The sequence below is a fragment of the Penicillium concentricum genome (assembly GCF_028827145.1).
Source record: "Penicillium concentricum strain IBT 3081 chromosome Unknown utg000002l_segment0_segment0, whole genome shotgun sequence".
Taxonomy (NCBI): Eukaryota; Fungi; Ascomycota; class Eurotiomycetes; order Eurotiales; family Aspergillaceae; genus Penicillium; species Penicillium concentricum.
This window is the reverse complement of record NW_026622755.1, coordinates 4,509,978-4,525,760: the sequence shown is the minus strand read 5'-3', so window position 1 is coordinate 4,525,760 and position 15,783 is coordinate 4,509,978. Positions and strand designations below refer to the sequence as shown.

The 15,783-nt window shown below is 50.6% G+C and overlaps 7 protein-coding genes across 7 annotated transcripts; 5 read left to right on the top strand and 2 right to left on the bottom strand.

Annotated features, from left to right (window-relative positions):
• Positions 1-130: 130 nt before the first annotated feature.
• On the top strand, positions 131-2,142 carry N7517_005358 (TCP11 family protein; the record flags this gene model as incomplete). The annotated part of the gene is made up of 2 exons (XM_056723088.1): positions 131-1,045; positions 1,108-2,142. 2 exons carry the CDS (start codon positions 131-133, stop codon positions 2,140-2,142), a joined length of 1,950 nt encoding a protein of 649 aa, XP_056579338.1.
• Positions 2,143-2,567: 425 nt separating this feature from the next.
• Positions 2,568-4,046, top strand: N7517_005357 (uncharacterized protein; the record flags this gene model as incomplete). The annotated part of the gene is made up of 1 exon (XM_056723087.1): positions 2,568-4,046. One exon carries the CDS (start codon positions 2,568-2,570, stop codon positions 4,044-4,046), a length of 1,479 nt encoding a protein of 492 aa, XP_056579337.1.
• A 1,017-nt stretch (positions 4,047-5,063) lies between these two features.
• N7517_005356 (uncharacterized protein) lies at positions 5,064-6,256 on the bottom strand (the record flags this gene model as incomplete). Its single annotated transcript, XM_056723086.1, has 3 exons — positions 5,064-5,369; positions 5,426-5,629; positions 5,687-6,256. 3 exons carry the CDS (start codon positions 6,254-6,256, stop codon positions 5,064-5,066), a joined length of 1,080 nt encoding a protein of 359 aa, XP_056579336.1.
• A 1,607-nt stretch (positions 6,257-7,863) lies between these two features.
• On the top strand, positions 7,864-8,736 carry N7517_005355 (nicotinate-nicotinamide nucleotide adenylyltransferase; the record flags this gene model as incomplete). The annotated part of the gene is made up of 1 exon (XM_056723085.1): positions 7,864-8,736. The coding sequence occupies one exon, from the start codon at positions 7,864-7,866 to the stop codon at positions 8,734-8,736; it is 873 nt and encodes a 290-aa protein (XP_056579335.1).
• Positions 8,737-8,972: 236 nt separating this feature from the next.
• N7517_005354 (uncharacterized protein) lies at positions 8,973-9,465 on the bottom strand (the record flags this gene model as incomplete). The annotated part of the gene is made up of 2 exons (XM_056723084.1): positions 8,973-9,304; positions 9,396-9,465. 2 exons carry the CDS (start codon positions 9,463-9,465, stop codon positions 8,973-8,975), a joined length of 402 nt encoding a protein of 133 aa, XP_056579334.1.
• Positions 9,466-9,993: 528 nt separating this feature from the next.
• Positions 9,994-11,173, top strand: N7517_005353 (J domain-containing protein; the record flags this gene model as incomplete). The annotated part of the gene is made up of 3 exons (XM_056723083.1): positions 9,994-10,264; positions 10,326-10,574; positions 10,635-11,173. 3 exons carry the CDS (start codon positions 9,994-9,996, stop codon positions 11,171-11,173), a joined length of 1,059 nt encoding a protein of 352 aa, XP_056579333.1.
• Positions 11,174-12,003: 830 nt separating this feature from the next.
• N7517_005352 (ubiquitin-ubiquitin ligase UFD2) lies at positions 12,004-15,476 on the top strand (the record flags this gene model as incomplete). Its single annotated transcript, XM_056723082.1, has 6 exons — positions 12,004-12,033; positions 12,120-12,754; positions 12,813-13,023; positions 13,066-15,118; positions 15,169-15,318; positions 15,373-15,476. 6 exons carry the CDS (start codon positions 12,004-12,006, stop codon positions 15,474-15,476), a joined length of 3,183 nt encoding a protein of 1,060 aa, XP_056579332.1.
• Positions 15,477-15,783: the final 307 nt, after the last annotated feature.

Genomic DNA, 15,783 nt, shown 5'->3' with positions numbered 1-15,783 from the left:
TTGCATAGGGGGCGTATTCGCCTTATTCTGTGCTTAGGTGCATGGCGTGGTCTCGCCATTGCCACCCCCAAAATCTTCCATTTATCTGACTGTCTGAGTAGGGGGAGGTTCAGATATATCGTGCTTAGCGATGGATCTACAAGGCACAAAAGAAGCCCGGCCGCAAGAGGAGGGCGCCGAAGGCCCTCTAGAGGCGTATGGTGCTGGAGGTGGTCGTTCTAAAGAGTATCACAAGAATGAGGGGCGAGATTCACACAATCATGATGACCGAACTTCCATTCATCCCCTCCGTCGCCGCCAACCGCCCTTCGCCTATCCCCATGGAGCTCGACAAACCGCATCCCCGGTACCGGCCGTTGTCTCTCGGCTTCGAGAGCCCTCCCCATCACCGGAGGCTATCAGTATACCCCAAGATCTGGGACTAGGTTCCCGCGATCAGCGCTTATTGCGCAAGGCTAGGAGATCCCCGCCGGTTACGAAGAAAACGCTCAGCGAGCTTGATCTGCCCTGTATCATGAGCAACATCAACCTCCGCATGGACGCCAACTTCGACCGCGACCTGCACTTCAAGCCTGACCTCGACGGGGAGAAGGGCCAACGCAAGCGCAAAGAAGCTGCGGATTACTGGGACTCATTGGCCGTGGAGATTACAATCTACTCTTTCCATGCCGCCACTGCCGATGCCACCACCGAGCAAGTCGAGTCGAGTGATGGTGCTCGACGCACCTTCGATCCCCGTTTGCCCGCCCTGTTCGAGACATTGCAGGACGTCATCAAGACTCTTGTTCCAGAACGGGATCACCCAACCATCATGCAGAATCTGGAAGTTCCATTGCTCATGCAGCAAATACGCAAAGGCGTTCTCGACATGCTTACGCTCGCGAAATGGCTGGCGAAGCTCCTGAAAACGCATTGTGCTCCGATGCGAGACGAGTGGGCTGACTCTATGGTCGAGCAAATCCAAAAGGGGTCACAATCTCAGGATCCTCGAGAAATTGTCAATGGTCTACGAACATTGTTCTCCATTCTAGAGGCGATGAAGCTGGTATGTCAAAATTTAAACTCGTCTGATCTCACAACTTTCCGAACTAATTCGTGTCTTTATAGGACGTCGCCAACCATCAGATTCGAGCATTCCGTGTTCTTCTCATCGAAGACACAGTCCCCTTCCTCCAAGAATACTTCCAAGGCAAAATGAACCGCGGGAGCTTCCAGGTTGAGCCCGCTCGCCACTGGTATCTCTCAGTGCGCGAGCAAGCCCGTCTAGACGATGCAAACGCAGAAGCCCAAAAAACAACCTCAACCCCAGAAACAGAAGAGACCCTTAAGCCCCTCGAAGCTCTGTTCCGCGGAATCTCCTCCCAACTCCTCCAATTCACCCCGCCCGCCGACTTCCCCGAAACCTTCCTCTTCGACTCCGAGCGCCTCTGGCAACTTCGCTCAACAGTCCAAAACCTAATCAACCTCGACATCGCCTGGTATATCTTCGAGTCTTACGTCAACAAGCACAAGCGGTACCTCTCCACCCCAGAGGAAACCTACTCCACCTTCCGGTCCCGCATCTGGTCCCTAATGGAAGACGGCATGGACCTGGAAAACCGCGTTGCAGGGAATCCAGAAAACAACGACGACGATCCAGATCACCGCGGCGGAAAGCGCTGGACACAAAATATGCGGTGTATCGCGCTGGAGATTGCCCGCTTTGCCTGTGCCGCGCTGCAACTTGACCCTGTTGTCGCGGACGAGGTCATTGTCCCTATCGAGGAAGCCCTCGAGTGGCATCTCTCGAATGAATCTGAGCTCTTCGTTTTCTTCCAAAATAGCATGCGTAGCAAGATCCTTGCTACCACGCTGGCGGCGGCTCGTAGATACTTGCCACTGTCGCCATTGGCGATCTGTGAGTCGCAGCGGGTTCCATTGTCTGCCGCTGTTGGTCCTGCTGCGCCGCAGACTGGGACTGCAGGTGCGTCTGGGTCGGTGAATACTTCGTCGCTGGCTCTAACGCCGCAGCAGTCGGATATTGAGCGTATTGGGATGCGTCTTGCTCATATGGGTGTGCTGCACTGGCGTGTTTGGGCTCCGTTGTTGTATCTCCGAGATGAGATTGCAATTGCGGAGCTTGAGCAGGTGTCCTTGGTATAATTTGCTCTTTTTGCTATCTACTTTTGCTTTTTGGACTTCTGGTGTTGGTTATTGTTTACTACTTTGCTGTCCAAGTGTTTTGTTTGACTTGCTTTTCAGCGCCTTGCATTTGCTGCCTATTGGGGGGAGTTTTATTCCAGGTGTTTTCAAGGGATCTGGGAAATAGAAGGCGCATATAATATCTATTGAAGTAGAGGTACAAAATGACATTGACACTATACTCTATAACTTCAACCTCAGAAACAAATCAAAGTAAATTCCAGGTAGCCGCGAACGTCCAAAAGGGGTCCGTGCACCGATCCACCTTGAAGAATCCCATGTCCATATGCATCCAGCCTAAACTTGCCGTTACAGGTCTTCCGATCCGAAATTTATGCCTATACCGGAAAGCCCAGATCTCAATACCCTTGGCAGAAACACACCCAATGCGTCTCTCTGCAGCACTGTACTCCCCAACCCCTTGGCTCGCATGCTTGAAATCAGCACAATTGCAGCGCATCGCACGCGCAACAGGCATCCAATCGTCTGGTACGAAGGGTGTGCTTATTGAGCGCATTGCAGCAGAGTTGACGTTGCATTCACAGTCACAGGCGCAGTTGGAGTTGCAGTTGTCGGCTGCCGCGGATGGTGTTGCAGAGGGTGTCACTAGTATTCCCAATCACAGTACCACTGCTAGTGACAGCACCAGCATAAGCCCAGATCGAGAGATTGATCGGCGATCGGTGTTGACGAAAAGTCGCGCAAGCAAGGCAAAGACAAAGACCAAGTCAGTGGACTTGTCAAAATCAAACCCCGCAAAACAACCATGGAGCATCCTCAGCATCGATATGGGGATTCAGAACCTCGCATTCGCGCATCTGCTCGTGCCCCGCCCTGATTCCCCGGGTGTCGGGATAGATACAGCACATCCCCGAGCGCCGGTGTTAACAGCCTGGCACCGAGTCGCCATTTCTGAGATATCAAGTTTGAATCTAATACCCGGGGATAATACCGGTTTAGTCAAGCCCGCTGTATCAATATCAGGGTCTGAAGACGCCACAGAATCATCACAAGCCATCCTCCCAATAAAATCAGAAAAAGACATCCCCGTCAAGATCGCCAAATCTGCAAAAGAAGAAAATTTATACTGCCCAGACATCTACGCTGCAAATGCATACACCCTAATCACATCACTTATAGCTGCCTACCGCCCCACGCACGTGCTCATAGAGCGTCAGCGCTTCCGCTCAGGTGGCGGGAGTGCCGTTCTTGAATGGACGCTTCGCGTTGGCATTATGGAGGGCATGTTGTATGCTGTTCTCCACACCCTACGGCAGGAGAGGGGCGGGGATGTTGCCGATTTGATTGTTCGAGGTGTTGAGCCGAGCCGGGTAGTCAGGTATTGGCTTGAGGGTGGTTCTGGGTCATCGGTTCCCGGGAAAGGGAAGGTGGGTGAAAAATCAGAAGTCGGGGGAAAGACGAAAGAGAAGAAACCCAATGCGCGAGAAGTGAAGAAGGCTAAGATCGATATTGTTGGACGGTGGCTTTCTGCTGCGATGCAGGATACCAATGCTTGTCCAGACACGGACGACGGTCCTAAGAAACTAGAGCTGGGTATTGCTGCCGACAATAAGATCGTGCTGGCTGATAAATCTGTGTCTCCTGCTCTGCATGGTGTTGCGGGTGCGTATATGCGGAAATGGCAGGGTCAGACGCAGACAAAGAAGGGGAGAGGGAAGGGGTCTCGCTCTCCATCCCCCATATCCCCTCAGTCTGATATAGGGGACGAGGTGGTTGCGGTTGATCCGAAGAAACTCGATGATCTAGCGGATTGTTTATTACAGGGTGTGACCTGGGTTGAATGGCAGATTATGCGGGAGCGGGTTGCCAAGGAAGGGGTTGGAGCGTTAGATTCGATACTGTAGTAGATATCATTCATTCTGAGAGTCAGACTAGATATGATGGGTGATGGATACTCCGAGCACCTCTGGTGATGAACTTGAGTGTTCGAAACATGTATATTATATGTATCCTACTTGATGTACATGAATCAATATTCCGGAGTGGATAAAATAACACGAGACATCAGGCCAAAGTTTTACTAAACTATATGCCCACTTAGGTGTCAATCTACATATGTTGTTCCTAATCAGCCCTATAAGATCAACATTGATCGACATGGGCCAAGCGTTACTTTATCTCCCCTAGGATGCCCAGGTGGAGTCTCATACACTCTATTTCTACTCATCCTACAAGGGGGATTTATTTGTAAAAAGGCAAAGCCTCTAGTCCATTCAGGTTCTTTCCTAAGGATGCCGATGTTGCTCACCACCATCGGCCTCCCACATAGAATGAGAAACATGAAGACGAAAAACAGCGCAAACTATGAGATCATTCGCAAAATGAAGATCTGTAAAGATTAAAGAAGATGAATTTTCCCTTCAAAACACAATAGATAAGAGGCAAGATCCAGTCCTCAAAGTAGACGTGTCACCACCCGTCAAAACGATACGTGAGATAATGTTCCGAGTCCAATGGAAACCGGTCGTATGAATGGATCAATTTCACATTGGGAGTAAAAAGGTAACGCAAGGAAATGTCACGCCAGAAAGAGTTCGAAGATTGGGGGCCGCGGTCCAGTATTGAAGTTCGCCTGCAAAACGTAGCAAGCAGGCAGGGAAAGCTTGGGCCCAAAGAACAATCCAGCACGACAAGACCATTGCAAGAATAGAAGTCGAAAAGAAGAAACATGGCAAAAAATGGAGCGTAGATAAGAAGTGAAATCGAAACCGTTTGTACCGAAACTTGGCAAAAAAAATAGGTACAGTACCAGCACGCCTCTGCGCGAGTAGAAGGGAATCGGAACTTTCTCTCAGATCATCAACGGCTTCGCAACTCGTTGCTAGGTGGAGGTGGAGACTCCCGTCACATTAGCAGTGTGTTTAGATGAAGCGGCGGCGCCAGTTGGACAAGAAAGCCTTGCCAGTGGGGGTGCTGCTGGACGAGGCCTGGCCGCTGGAGGCGGGGGTAGGCGTCACGCTGGCGCTGGCGCTAGCGGAAGGAGTCCGGGTAGCGAAACCGCTGGACGAAGGAGTGCGGGTGAGGGGAATGCGAGTGGAGCCGATGGGAGTGCGGGTGGAAGATTCCGCGGCGGTCTCGGAGTTGGAAACAGCGGTGGTCTCAGCGGCAGTGGTCTGGGCAGAGGTGGTCGCAACGGAGGTGGTCTCAGCGGAGCTGCTCTGTGCGCCCTAGAGAAAAAAACGTTAATTTTTAACATGCCAGTTAGGGAATGAGAAGGACATACAGCAGTCACAGTCTCAGTGACGGTAGCAGTAACAGTAACGGCACTGCAAGCACCGGACTCGTTGCCAGAGCCAGATCCACTGGAGGGGGTGGGAACCTCAATGAGAGTGACAGTCTCAGTCTTAGTGGCCTTGATAGTAGAGGTGTGAGTGTTGGTGGTATCCTCAACGGGCTTGGTGGCCGAGGCATCAGCGCTAGACTGAGTCTATATCAAAGTTAGTTCAGAATGTACAGAGCATAGGATGTCTGATATAGCACATACGGCAGTGACGGTGAGCTGATCAGTGGCGGTCTTGTAGATGGTGGTGGTGATGACGCTGGTGGAAGTTCCAGAGCTCACAGTGTAAGTCAAAGTCACGGCGCTGGTGGTAGGGACCTCAGTGCCAGTGGGAGCAGACACAGAGCTGACGCCGGAAGAGGACTTGGTGGGACGACCAGTAGGGCGAGCGCTGACGGGAGTGCGGGTGACCACAGGCTTGCTGGAAGAAGCGACAGGCTTGCTGGAAGATCCAACAGGAGCGGAGGAGCTCGCACCAGGGGTGGAAGACACGACCGAAGAAGAAGCAACGGAAGTGGAGCTGGAAGCCACCGAAAGAGCAGAAGAAGACTGCACGGTGGTCTGCTGAGCAGGAGCAGAAGATGAAGACGAAGTAGTCGTAGGAGCCGGCTCAACAGGGGTGGGCACAACGAGGACGGTCGAGGTGGAAGCCCCGGCAGTAGGTTGAACGGAGCGAACGTGGACACGACGAGCGTGAAGACCCTCGTGAGAGGCCTGACCCACAGCGGCCAGAGCGGCCACAAGGACAACGGAGAACTTGTTCAAGACAACCATGATGAAGTTATTGGTAACGACGGTGGATATCAAGAATTGAAAGTGAGAATGGGATGAGAGAGCAAGAATGGAGCAGAGTTAGCGAGAGTGTGTTTTTTAAAGTGAGTGTGGTTGGAAAGAGCGACAGAGCAAGTGCGAAATCAATTCGCAGGGAAGGAACGTATGGCTTCTCACAGAGAAGGAAAGAAGAAGAAGTCAAGATAGCTTTGAGGGAAAGAAAAAGATGGATACCAAGCTAATTAACTCATTTCCTTAATTTCCTTAATCTCTTGAAATTAAATTACCCTTTTTTTTTTTTAATTTAATATTATATCTCTCTCTACTTACGGAGTATAATCAAAATATCAAATGTAATACACGGTGGATCGAATCTATGGAGGATCCACCGTCTCAGGCACGGGAATCTGATTGGATTGAAATTTAACCAAAGCCCATGGCGTGAGGCAGTGACCTTTAATCTCACGAAAAACCTAGGGTATATGATATTGGTGAAATGGGAGCCTCTTTCTCTAGATTGATGTGATGTGGCGTCGGTGGCGTCACTGACATGTCCCCTATCTTTTGGCTTAATAGGGGCTATCAGACCATCGAATGTGTATGTCGCCAAACGGCTTTTTAGGGCACGGACATGAACGTGGGACAATATTCGGGAAGTGTTTGAGAAAATCCACTACAGGCTCTACTTTGCATGTACTCCGTACTCCGTACCTAGATGCCAATAGGGAAACACAGGCTGAAAATCTAGACGATCATTGAAGAGACAGATACGGCCAGATCCCCGGGGCTTTCGGGAAGGATCAGGAAATTTTAAAATGTCAAGCCCCCGACTCGGCTGTAATAATACGAATACCCCGAAAAGGTTTCATATAAACCAGGCACCCGTGTCCTAGTCCCCGCTTCGCCCACTTCTCGGGATATAGATTACTTTTCAAAAAATAAAGATGGGCATTTTGGACTCCACGGGCCAGTATATGTGCTTATTTCATTATAAAAATGAAGATGTACACAATTCACTCTAGATGCCGTCTATACGGAGTGGGGTATATATAAAAAAAATTGGTCCACGGGTGTATCGAGTGAATTGATAAAGGCGGCCTAGGCCAAGCACGGCCCTTGGACTTCGGTCTATCGTTTGCCTAGGTGATAGTGTCATTTCCCGCTGAAGCGAGATTTGCGCTATTCGAAAGCCTGTACGGAGTACTCAAGGGTTTGGTATCATGACTAACACGAAAATTGGTAGAAGTTGAGTTATATCCCATAGAGACTCTCCTATCTGGTAGTAGTCCTGACACGGAGAAGCTTTTCAAGATGAAACATCCCGCTCGAAATTTCAATTTCCCCTGTCACTGCCCCTGTCACTGCCCCTCAGCACCCCCAAATTCCTAGTATGAATTGCAAGGCATTGCTAGTAATTGCGCGGATCTTAATTCTGTGAACCATGGTGAATGCTGGAGTCTGGGAATATTCAATCTTGGAATGCTGATCCCGGGACCATATCGAAGGCGGTGACGACATATCTTATCGGATAACACGGGCCGCATCACAACCTTGGAACCTTGCAAGGTTGGAACTTTGTAGAGCGCATGCATGACACTGAAGCAATTGACATGTCCTCGTTTCAAGCCCTCCGAACACAATATGCCTCACTATTGAAGCGGTTTCTAACATCGACCAAAGACTTCGAGGTCCTAACAACCATCCCACCCGACCACTCCGCAGAATCAGAGACCCTCTATGTCTTAGACTCGTCCTTCAACCCCCCCACCCGCGCCCACCTCCGCATTGCCAGCACGGCACTTTTAGAAAACCCCAAGCCCCGCCCTCGTCTGCTTCTTCTTCTCGCCACCCAGAATGCAGACAAGCCATCCAAGCCAGCTTCCTTCGAAGATCGGCTCGTGATGATGGAGCTGTTCGCGCGGGATCTCCGCGCTCACCTCGCATCATCACCGGCCTTCGCCGGCTCAGGCTTCACGCACGGCATCGAAACTCTCCCTTTGATCGATATCGGCGTCACGAAAAAGCCCTATTTCGTCGACAAGGCGGCTGCTATCGAGGCATCGGATTCTTACCCCGTGGCGCTGGAGCAGGTCCATCTTACGGGATACGATACTTTGATCCGGATCTTCGATTCTAAATACTATCCGCCCGACCATACCCTGAAACCTTTGGAGCCTTTTTTGTCAAAGCACCGGCTGCGTGTGACTATGCGGCCGAGCGATGAGTGGGGCGGGAGAGAGGAGCAGCTCGAATATGTGGCGGCCCTTGCTAGAGGTGATCGAGATGGCGAGGGCGGGCGTAGGGAATGGGCTGAGCGGATCCAGCTCGTCAATGGTCGTGCTTCTACGGACCGGCCTGTGAGTTCAACTAGAGCCCGAGAGGCGTTGAAATGCGCTCCCCAGGACCTGGATTGGCTGGTTCCCGAACAGGTGCGGCAGTTTGTGTTATCAGAACGGCCGTATTCTGGAGATTCTAAAGTGTAGATATGTGCTTACACGGAGTAGCTACTGGAAGACTCCTACAGTCTATCTCCAACCTGTATAATGATAATGCATGAATAATTTCATAAACAAATCCATGCCCACCGACTCCGAGGCCTGAAATCCCTCACCATCCAAACGCACAACTAAGCCACTTTTGATAAGGCATATGGTACATGACAGAGCGCGATACCAATGCGGTAGCGCGATTTTTGCATCCTTATGGGCTGTCACCTCAATCATGACGCATCCTCTTCCTCCTCCCTCTTACCTAGAGTGTACGCCAACCCACCACCGATCATGTTGACCAAAGCCAAACCCATAGTCGCACCGCGCACGACGCCCCGAACGCCTAGCTTCTTCATGATTGGCTGTCTACGGCGAGCTGCGAGAAGCAGGTACAACCCCGAGAAGGCCGCGCTGATGCCGGCAGTGTCCGTCTTGAAGCCCTGCAGGTTGGCATAGCTGGAGAAGATCAGCACAGGCGGGAAGAGCATCGGAAAAAACTGGAAGGGGCGCATGTGCTGGGCTGTGATCAGGGAGGCGAGCAGCGTGGGTGGGAATGAGTTTTCTGCGTTGAGAAACGTCATTAGTGAGTGATCACTGGCGGCATTGCTTGTCTCGAGAGTTGGACGATAAAGCCAGATTCAGAGGCCACTTACCACCCCATGCCCGGAAGCGCTGGATTACCGTCTGCTTGGTCTCTTCGACAACTGAATCGTCCGCCGCCATGATGAGGTATTGAGCTTGGAAGCTGGACTTGTGTGATGAAAACGGAAGGTTGGAGCTTTGACAGCCAAGAATTGCTTCGCTGCAGGTATATCAATAAGACCGTGCTTAAATGGAACCTTGTTGAACACAACTCACAATTGGATATCACACACTTGGAGAAGTTGGCAGGTTTATCAGTTCGGCAAGTGATGTTATCGCAATGTTCAGCCCGGAGTGTAATCGACGTTCCGGTGCTTGGCAAAGACACCTAAGACCACGCTTTTTCCCCAATTTATGCCCACCGAATCAGCCACATCTGTCGCTCTGATCCCGCTGCATCTTCACCAGGCCGATATTTTACTTCGGATACCTGATCACACGTTTGATTAATCTGCCAGCCCAGCCATATTTCGTGCGGGATCGGTTCACCTTTATCCGCGCTCCCACGCCACCCTGCGCCCTCCAAATTCCCTCAACCCCCTCTTCCCTCTTACAGCAAGCAAGCGCCGTTCAGAATCTGTCCAATTTTCCCCATAAATCACGTTCGGTATGCCCTCGGCTTCGGCATCGGGCTCAGACGCCAAACGCGGAGGTGCGACGTCGCGCGACCATAAACAGGGCAACCAGGATCGCAAGTACACCGAAGACCAGAAGGCCGCTGTACTTCGGATTCGAAAATGTCAACCTACCGCATTTTACGAGATTCTGCTAGTAGAGCGCTCGTCAACGGACAATGAGATTAAGAAGGCGTACCGGAAACAGAGTTTGTTGACGCATCCTGATAAGAACGGGTACGAAGGCGCCGATGAGGCGTTCAAGAGTGAGCAATGATCAACCCTTGGGCCACCTCTTGACATATTGATTCTTACTTGTGGTGACAGTGGTCTCGCGGGCTTTCCAGATCCTCTCTGATGAGGAAAAGAAGTCCAAGTACGACAGATTTGGCGGCGATCCTGATAGCAGGTCCCAGCCCGGACCGAGCGCTTCAAGTGGCGCATCCCCCTTCGGTGGTTTCGGCGGTGGTGGATTCCCCCGTGGAGGTCAAAGATTCGACGAGGAGGTCTCAGCCGAGGAGATGTTCAACCGGTTCTTCAACGGTGGATTTGGTGGAATGGGCGGTGGTGGATTCGGTACGACTATGCCTTCCTCTGATATCTGCTTTGACCTAAACTAACTGTGTACTATTATAGGTGGTCCGCAATTCGTCTTCAACATGGGAGGTGGCCCCGGGTTCCGAGTGCATCAATTTGGAGGCCAGACACCCCGCCGCCGGCCTCGTGCAGCAGCCACTGAGCCGGAAGCTCAGGTTGATGGCCGCAGTTTCCTTCGCCAGCTATTGCCGCTTATTCTTCTGTTCATCTTGCCGCTCCTCTCCTCTCTATTCTCTGGTTCCTCAACCCCATCCGGGCCCTCTTATCGATTTGATACCCCCGTCTCCCCGCATACCCTAGGCCGCATGACCCCGAAGCTCAATCTCAATTACTTTGTGAACCCCCTCGATGTGGATAACTTTAGTGCCAAGAATTTCCGGGAGCTAGACTCGCGCGTGGAAGTGGAATACGTCAGGACACTGCGGAATGAATGTGACGCTGAAGCCCATGAGCGGGAACGGAGGTTGCAGGACGCGCAGGGGTGGCTCTTCCCTGATGTTGAGAAGATGAAGAAGGCTCGCGCGATGGAGATGCCGAGCTGTCGGCGTCTGGACCAACTGAAGACGAGGAGATTTTAAATACACTGCTGACTTTGGGAGCGTACACTGCACCTTCTTATGGCATCTTGTTCCTTTGTGGGTTCTTTTCCCAAAAGAACTTACTCTAATATCATTAGCCCATCCTCAAGGTGGCGTCAATGGGAGTTTCAGTTCATTGGTTGTACATTTTTTTCTTTTTCCTAGAGTTTCGAATGCATCTGAGATCTTGCTGGCTTTGTCATCTTGGTTCACGCGAAGGTTAATTGGGATCTTTGGTTTTCATTTCTGATATGTCCTGATGTGAGATAGAATGTATGTACGTGAAGATATATCGCATGCCACTAATATTCATCGAGGTTGTGGCCATAAATATGAAGTACATAAAGAAGGCTTGGCTTATTGATACCAAATTATCTAATATTCCAACATGCAAGAGAGTGTATCCATAGTATAATGAATCTATGTTCTATTCACAATAGTACATAGTAAAAAGTGACTTTATGGGTACATCGTTTTACGCGGGTGGTCCCCGCCAATTCAGAAGTACCTTCCTTGTATCCCGCATCTCACCAGTAACCGTGGAAGACGAGATTTGCTTAGTCAAAATTGATCACGGCGCTGAATCTCGAATCAGAACAAAAGCGAATCTCGGCGATCATCACGGAAACAAGTGTTCATCTTGCGACGTACATCTTCCGCGGATTCTAGACTCCGTTGCCCCCACTTCGAGGCTTTGGTGTGATTCCGCTTTCACGTCTCCCTTATGATTCCCACACGGTCACAATATTGATATTCTGCCGACCCGATCCACCAGATTAGCGGTCCTGCCAACCCTTTGAAAGCGGCTTACTGTCTGACTTTCAGCTAATATGTCGGACACTCTTTCCGACGCGGACAAGGTCAGTCGCTTGTTGTGCTTAAATTATGAAGCCATCCCTCCCCCGCAGTAACTAGAGGACTAACATCTGTTCTCGATAAAAAAAAGATTCGCAACAAGCGACTTGCAAAACTCTCAAACCCAGCTCAATCCCCAGTGGACAGCAACTCGGAATCTGCGCAGAGCTCAGCCAACACATCTCCATCACATTCACCACTGTCTACGCAGCCACCGAGCCGTCTGTTCAATGCGCCACCAACCCCGCAGCAGTCAGAAGGGAAGCGGATCAAGATCACACCAGCCACAGCTACACCAGAGCGACCACGATCCGCCGCTCCCTCTGCCCCGAGCACCCCTCCGCCACAGAAAATCGAAAGCATTGAGGCCTTCGAAGACAGGACACTAAGTGCTGTGTTCAGAGTGACCCTCAAGGAAGAAGGACAGCGTGATATTCATGGCATGCGCACATACTTGCCCGGACTTCGGAGTGAACTGCAGGATGAGGGCCAGGAGCTGCGCATCCAGGTCGCAGTTCTAGACCAAGCTCTCCTAGAGGCTGCGTCAAACACCGAGAGACAGCGTCCCCTTGATTATCTGCTGCCATGCTGGAAGCGCATCACAAAGGTGTACAAGGGATTGAGGCGGACGGGAGATGATGATCCGAAGTATCAGGTTCTGTGTGAGGCACGCCGCCTGTGCATGAGCTATTGTATCTTTGCAATTACGATGCCAGAGATGTTTGGGTGCGTTTTGATGGGTTGTCACTCCACTGATACTGGATACTGACTCTTCGGACTATAGAAGCGAATGGTCCCCGCAATCATCGTTAGCCTCGTACCTTCTCATCGACCCTGAGGATGATAAAGGAATTGATTTCGACTTTATTAACGAGGCCGTCCGGAGATTTGACGAAGATGACTCCGTCAAGCCTGCCTTCATATCTGCCGTCGAGCAGTTGAGCGCGCAGCTTTCTTCTATGGACGTTAACGATGACTACAAGCCCTACGCCATTGTAAGTCAAACGTCACAATTCCCCTGGACCACGTCTGACCAGTTTGTTCAGGCTCTTCGAAATCTTGTTCGCAACGGTTCCATTGCGGCTGCAATCACAGAATCTTCCATTTTCAATAACTCGAAGGATCCTGCTCAATTCGAGAAAGCCACTCTTTTGGGTCCATGGTTCCGCCTCTCACCCCTTCAAGCTAATGTCACCTTGTCTTATTTCTCTAGCCCCAAGACCCGGGACCAGGCATACATTTCCAACGCCCAGCGATCACTTCGAATGACACAGCAGATGCTTAGCTCTGATCTCCTGGATGTTGTCAACCACCTGATCCGGGCCTCGAAAGAGGCTCGGGATCGTGTTTTGGATTGGTTCGCTACTGCTATGAACATCAATCACAAACGACGGGCGATGCAGGTCGACCCTGAACAAGTATCGTCTGACGGCTTCATGTTTAATATCACAACGTGCCTCGACCAGCTTTGTGAGCCCTTCATGGATGCAGCATTCACCAAGATTGACAGAATTGATGCAGATTATCTGCATCGCAACTCTCGTGTTGACATGCGGGATGAAACCAAGATCAATGCTGATCAGCATGCTTCCGACGCTTTCTATTCTAAGAAGGCCGAAGGAACCTCAAACTTTATCACCGAAATCTTTTTCCTGACGGTCGCCGCGCACCACTATGGTAGCGAATCATTGACGTCAAAGATGGAGCAACTTGAGAAAGACGTGCGACAGATGGAGAGTACAATCACTAAATTCGAACTGGAGCGGGTGCGCTGGCTCAACAATCCAGTGCAATTGCGCACCTTCGATACAGCCCTGAAGAAGTACAAAGACAAGCTCGACCTGGGTATTGCCCTCAAGTACAGTCTGCAGGGTGTGTTGTTCGACGAGCAATGGCAGGCTCGTTCCATGCTATTCATGCGGTATGTTACCGTGTGGCTTCTGAGACTTGTCTCGGGAAAGAACTTCCCCAAGGAGCAGGTTACCCTTCCTCTTCCAGAGGAGCAGCCCGAAGTCTTCAAATGTCTACCAGAGTACTTCTTGGAGGACGTTGTCAGCAACTTCAAGTTTATCATGTGGTGCATGCCACAGATCATTACCGCCACCCAGGGCGATGAGTTGGTAATGCTGTGCATCACATTCCTGGAGAGCTCCGCCTATATTAAGAACCCCTACCTGAAGGCTGGATTGATTTCCATTCTGTTCCGAGGCACCTGGAAACGCCCTGGTGGCGCCAGTGGTGTTTTGGTCGACCTGCTCAACTCAATGCCATTTGCCAACGAGCATCTCCTCCATGCGATCATGAAATTCTACATTGAGGCAGAGTTCACGGGAACACATTCCCAATTCTACGACAAGTTCAACATTCGTTACGAGATTTTCCAGATCATCAAATGCATCTGGCCTAATTCTCTGTATCGGGAGAAGTTGTCCCTTCAAGCCAACCAAAACTTAGACTTCTTCGTCCGATTTGTCAATCTCTTGCTGAACGATGTGACTTACGTACTTGATGAATCCTTTGGTGCTTTCAAGACTATCCACAGCACTCAGACCGAGCTGAATACACAGGGTCACTCAATGGATGCCGCAACCCGCCAGCAGCGGGAAGAGCATCTGTCATCAGCACAGCGCAGCGCCAAAAGTTACATGCAACTGACTAATCAAACCGTGGCAATGCTTAAACTATTCACCGAGGCGCTGGCTGATTCGTTCACAATGCCTGAAATTGTGCAGCGACTCGCAGACATGCTGGACTACAACCTCGATGCAATGGTGGGACCTAAGAGCTCTAACCTCCGAGTGGATAATCTGCAAGAATATGGCTTCAACCCCCGCGCTCTTCTAAGTGAGATTGTTGACGTCTACCTTAACCTGATCAACAAGGAGAACTTTATCTTGGCTGTTGCCCGTGATGGCCGATCCTACAAGCCAGCCAATTTCGAGAAGGCGGCTGACATCATCCGAAAGTGGTCACTGAAATCCCCTGAGCAGCTCCGTCACTGGAGTCAACTGCAGAAGAAGGTCCAGGCTGCCAAGGAGGCCGATGATCAAGCGGAGGAAGACATGGGCGAGATCCCTGAAGAGTTCCTCGGTATGTCCCCGTTATCTGACACCGCTTTTTGACAGCTACTAATCTTTTAGATCCTCTTATGTATTCACTCATGGATGACCCAGTCATCCTTCCCGGCTCACGGATCTCCATTGACCGCGCCACAATTCGCTCGCATCTCCTCAGTGACCCCCATGATCCATTCAACCGTGTCCCATTGAAGATGGAAGATGTGTTGCCTGGTAAGCAATCTGATTTCCCAGATGTTGTTCCTAATATTAACCGGCTTTTTCTAGACACCGACCTTAAGGCCAAGATCGAGGCATTCAAGACAGAGAAATTGGCTGGCAAACGGAGAGAAATGGTACATGATCAGAACCAGATGGACATGTCGAATTAAAGGAGCCGGGGCTTTTTATGATCAAATTTACAAGCTTGCTTGTTTAGGGGCATTTACATTAGCGTTCACGGGACAAAATGCTACACTCCGTTTATGTGGAACTATGCTCTGGGTTATTTACAAGTGTAACTGTCTGTTGAGTAGAGAATCAAACGAACCTAGTCCTGTCGCCAACTTGCTTGATCTGTGTAATTTTCTCCTGTCTCACCCCATTGTAATTGTAGGGGTTTCGTTTGCACGACCTTTCTAGATTCTCCCAGATTTGAAGTAGTCTTAAATTTGACAATTCACACACGATTTCGCCAAA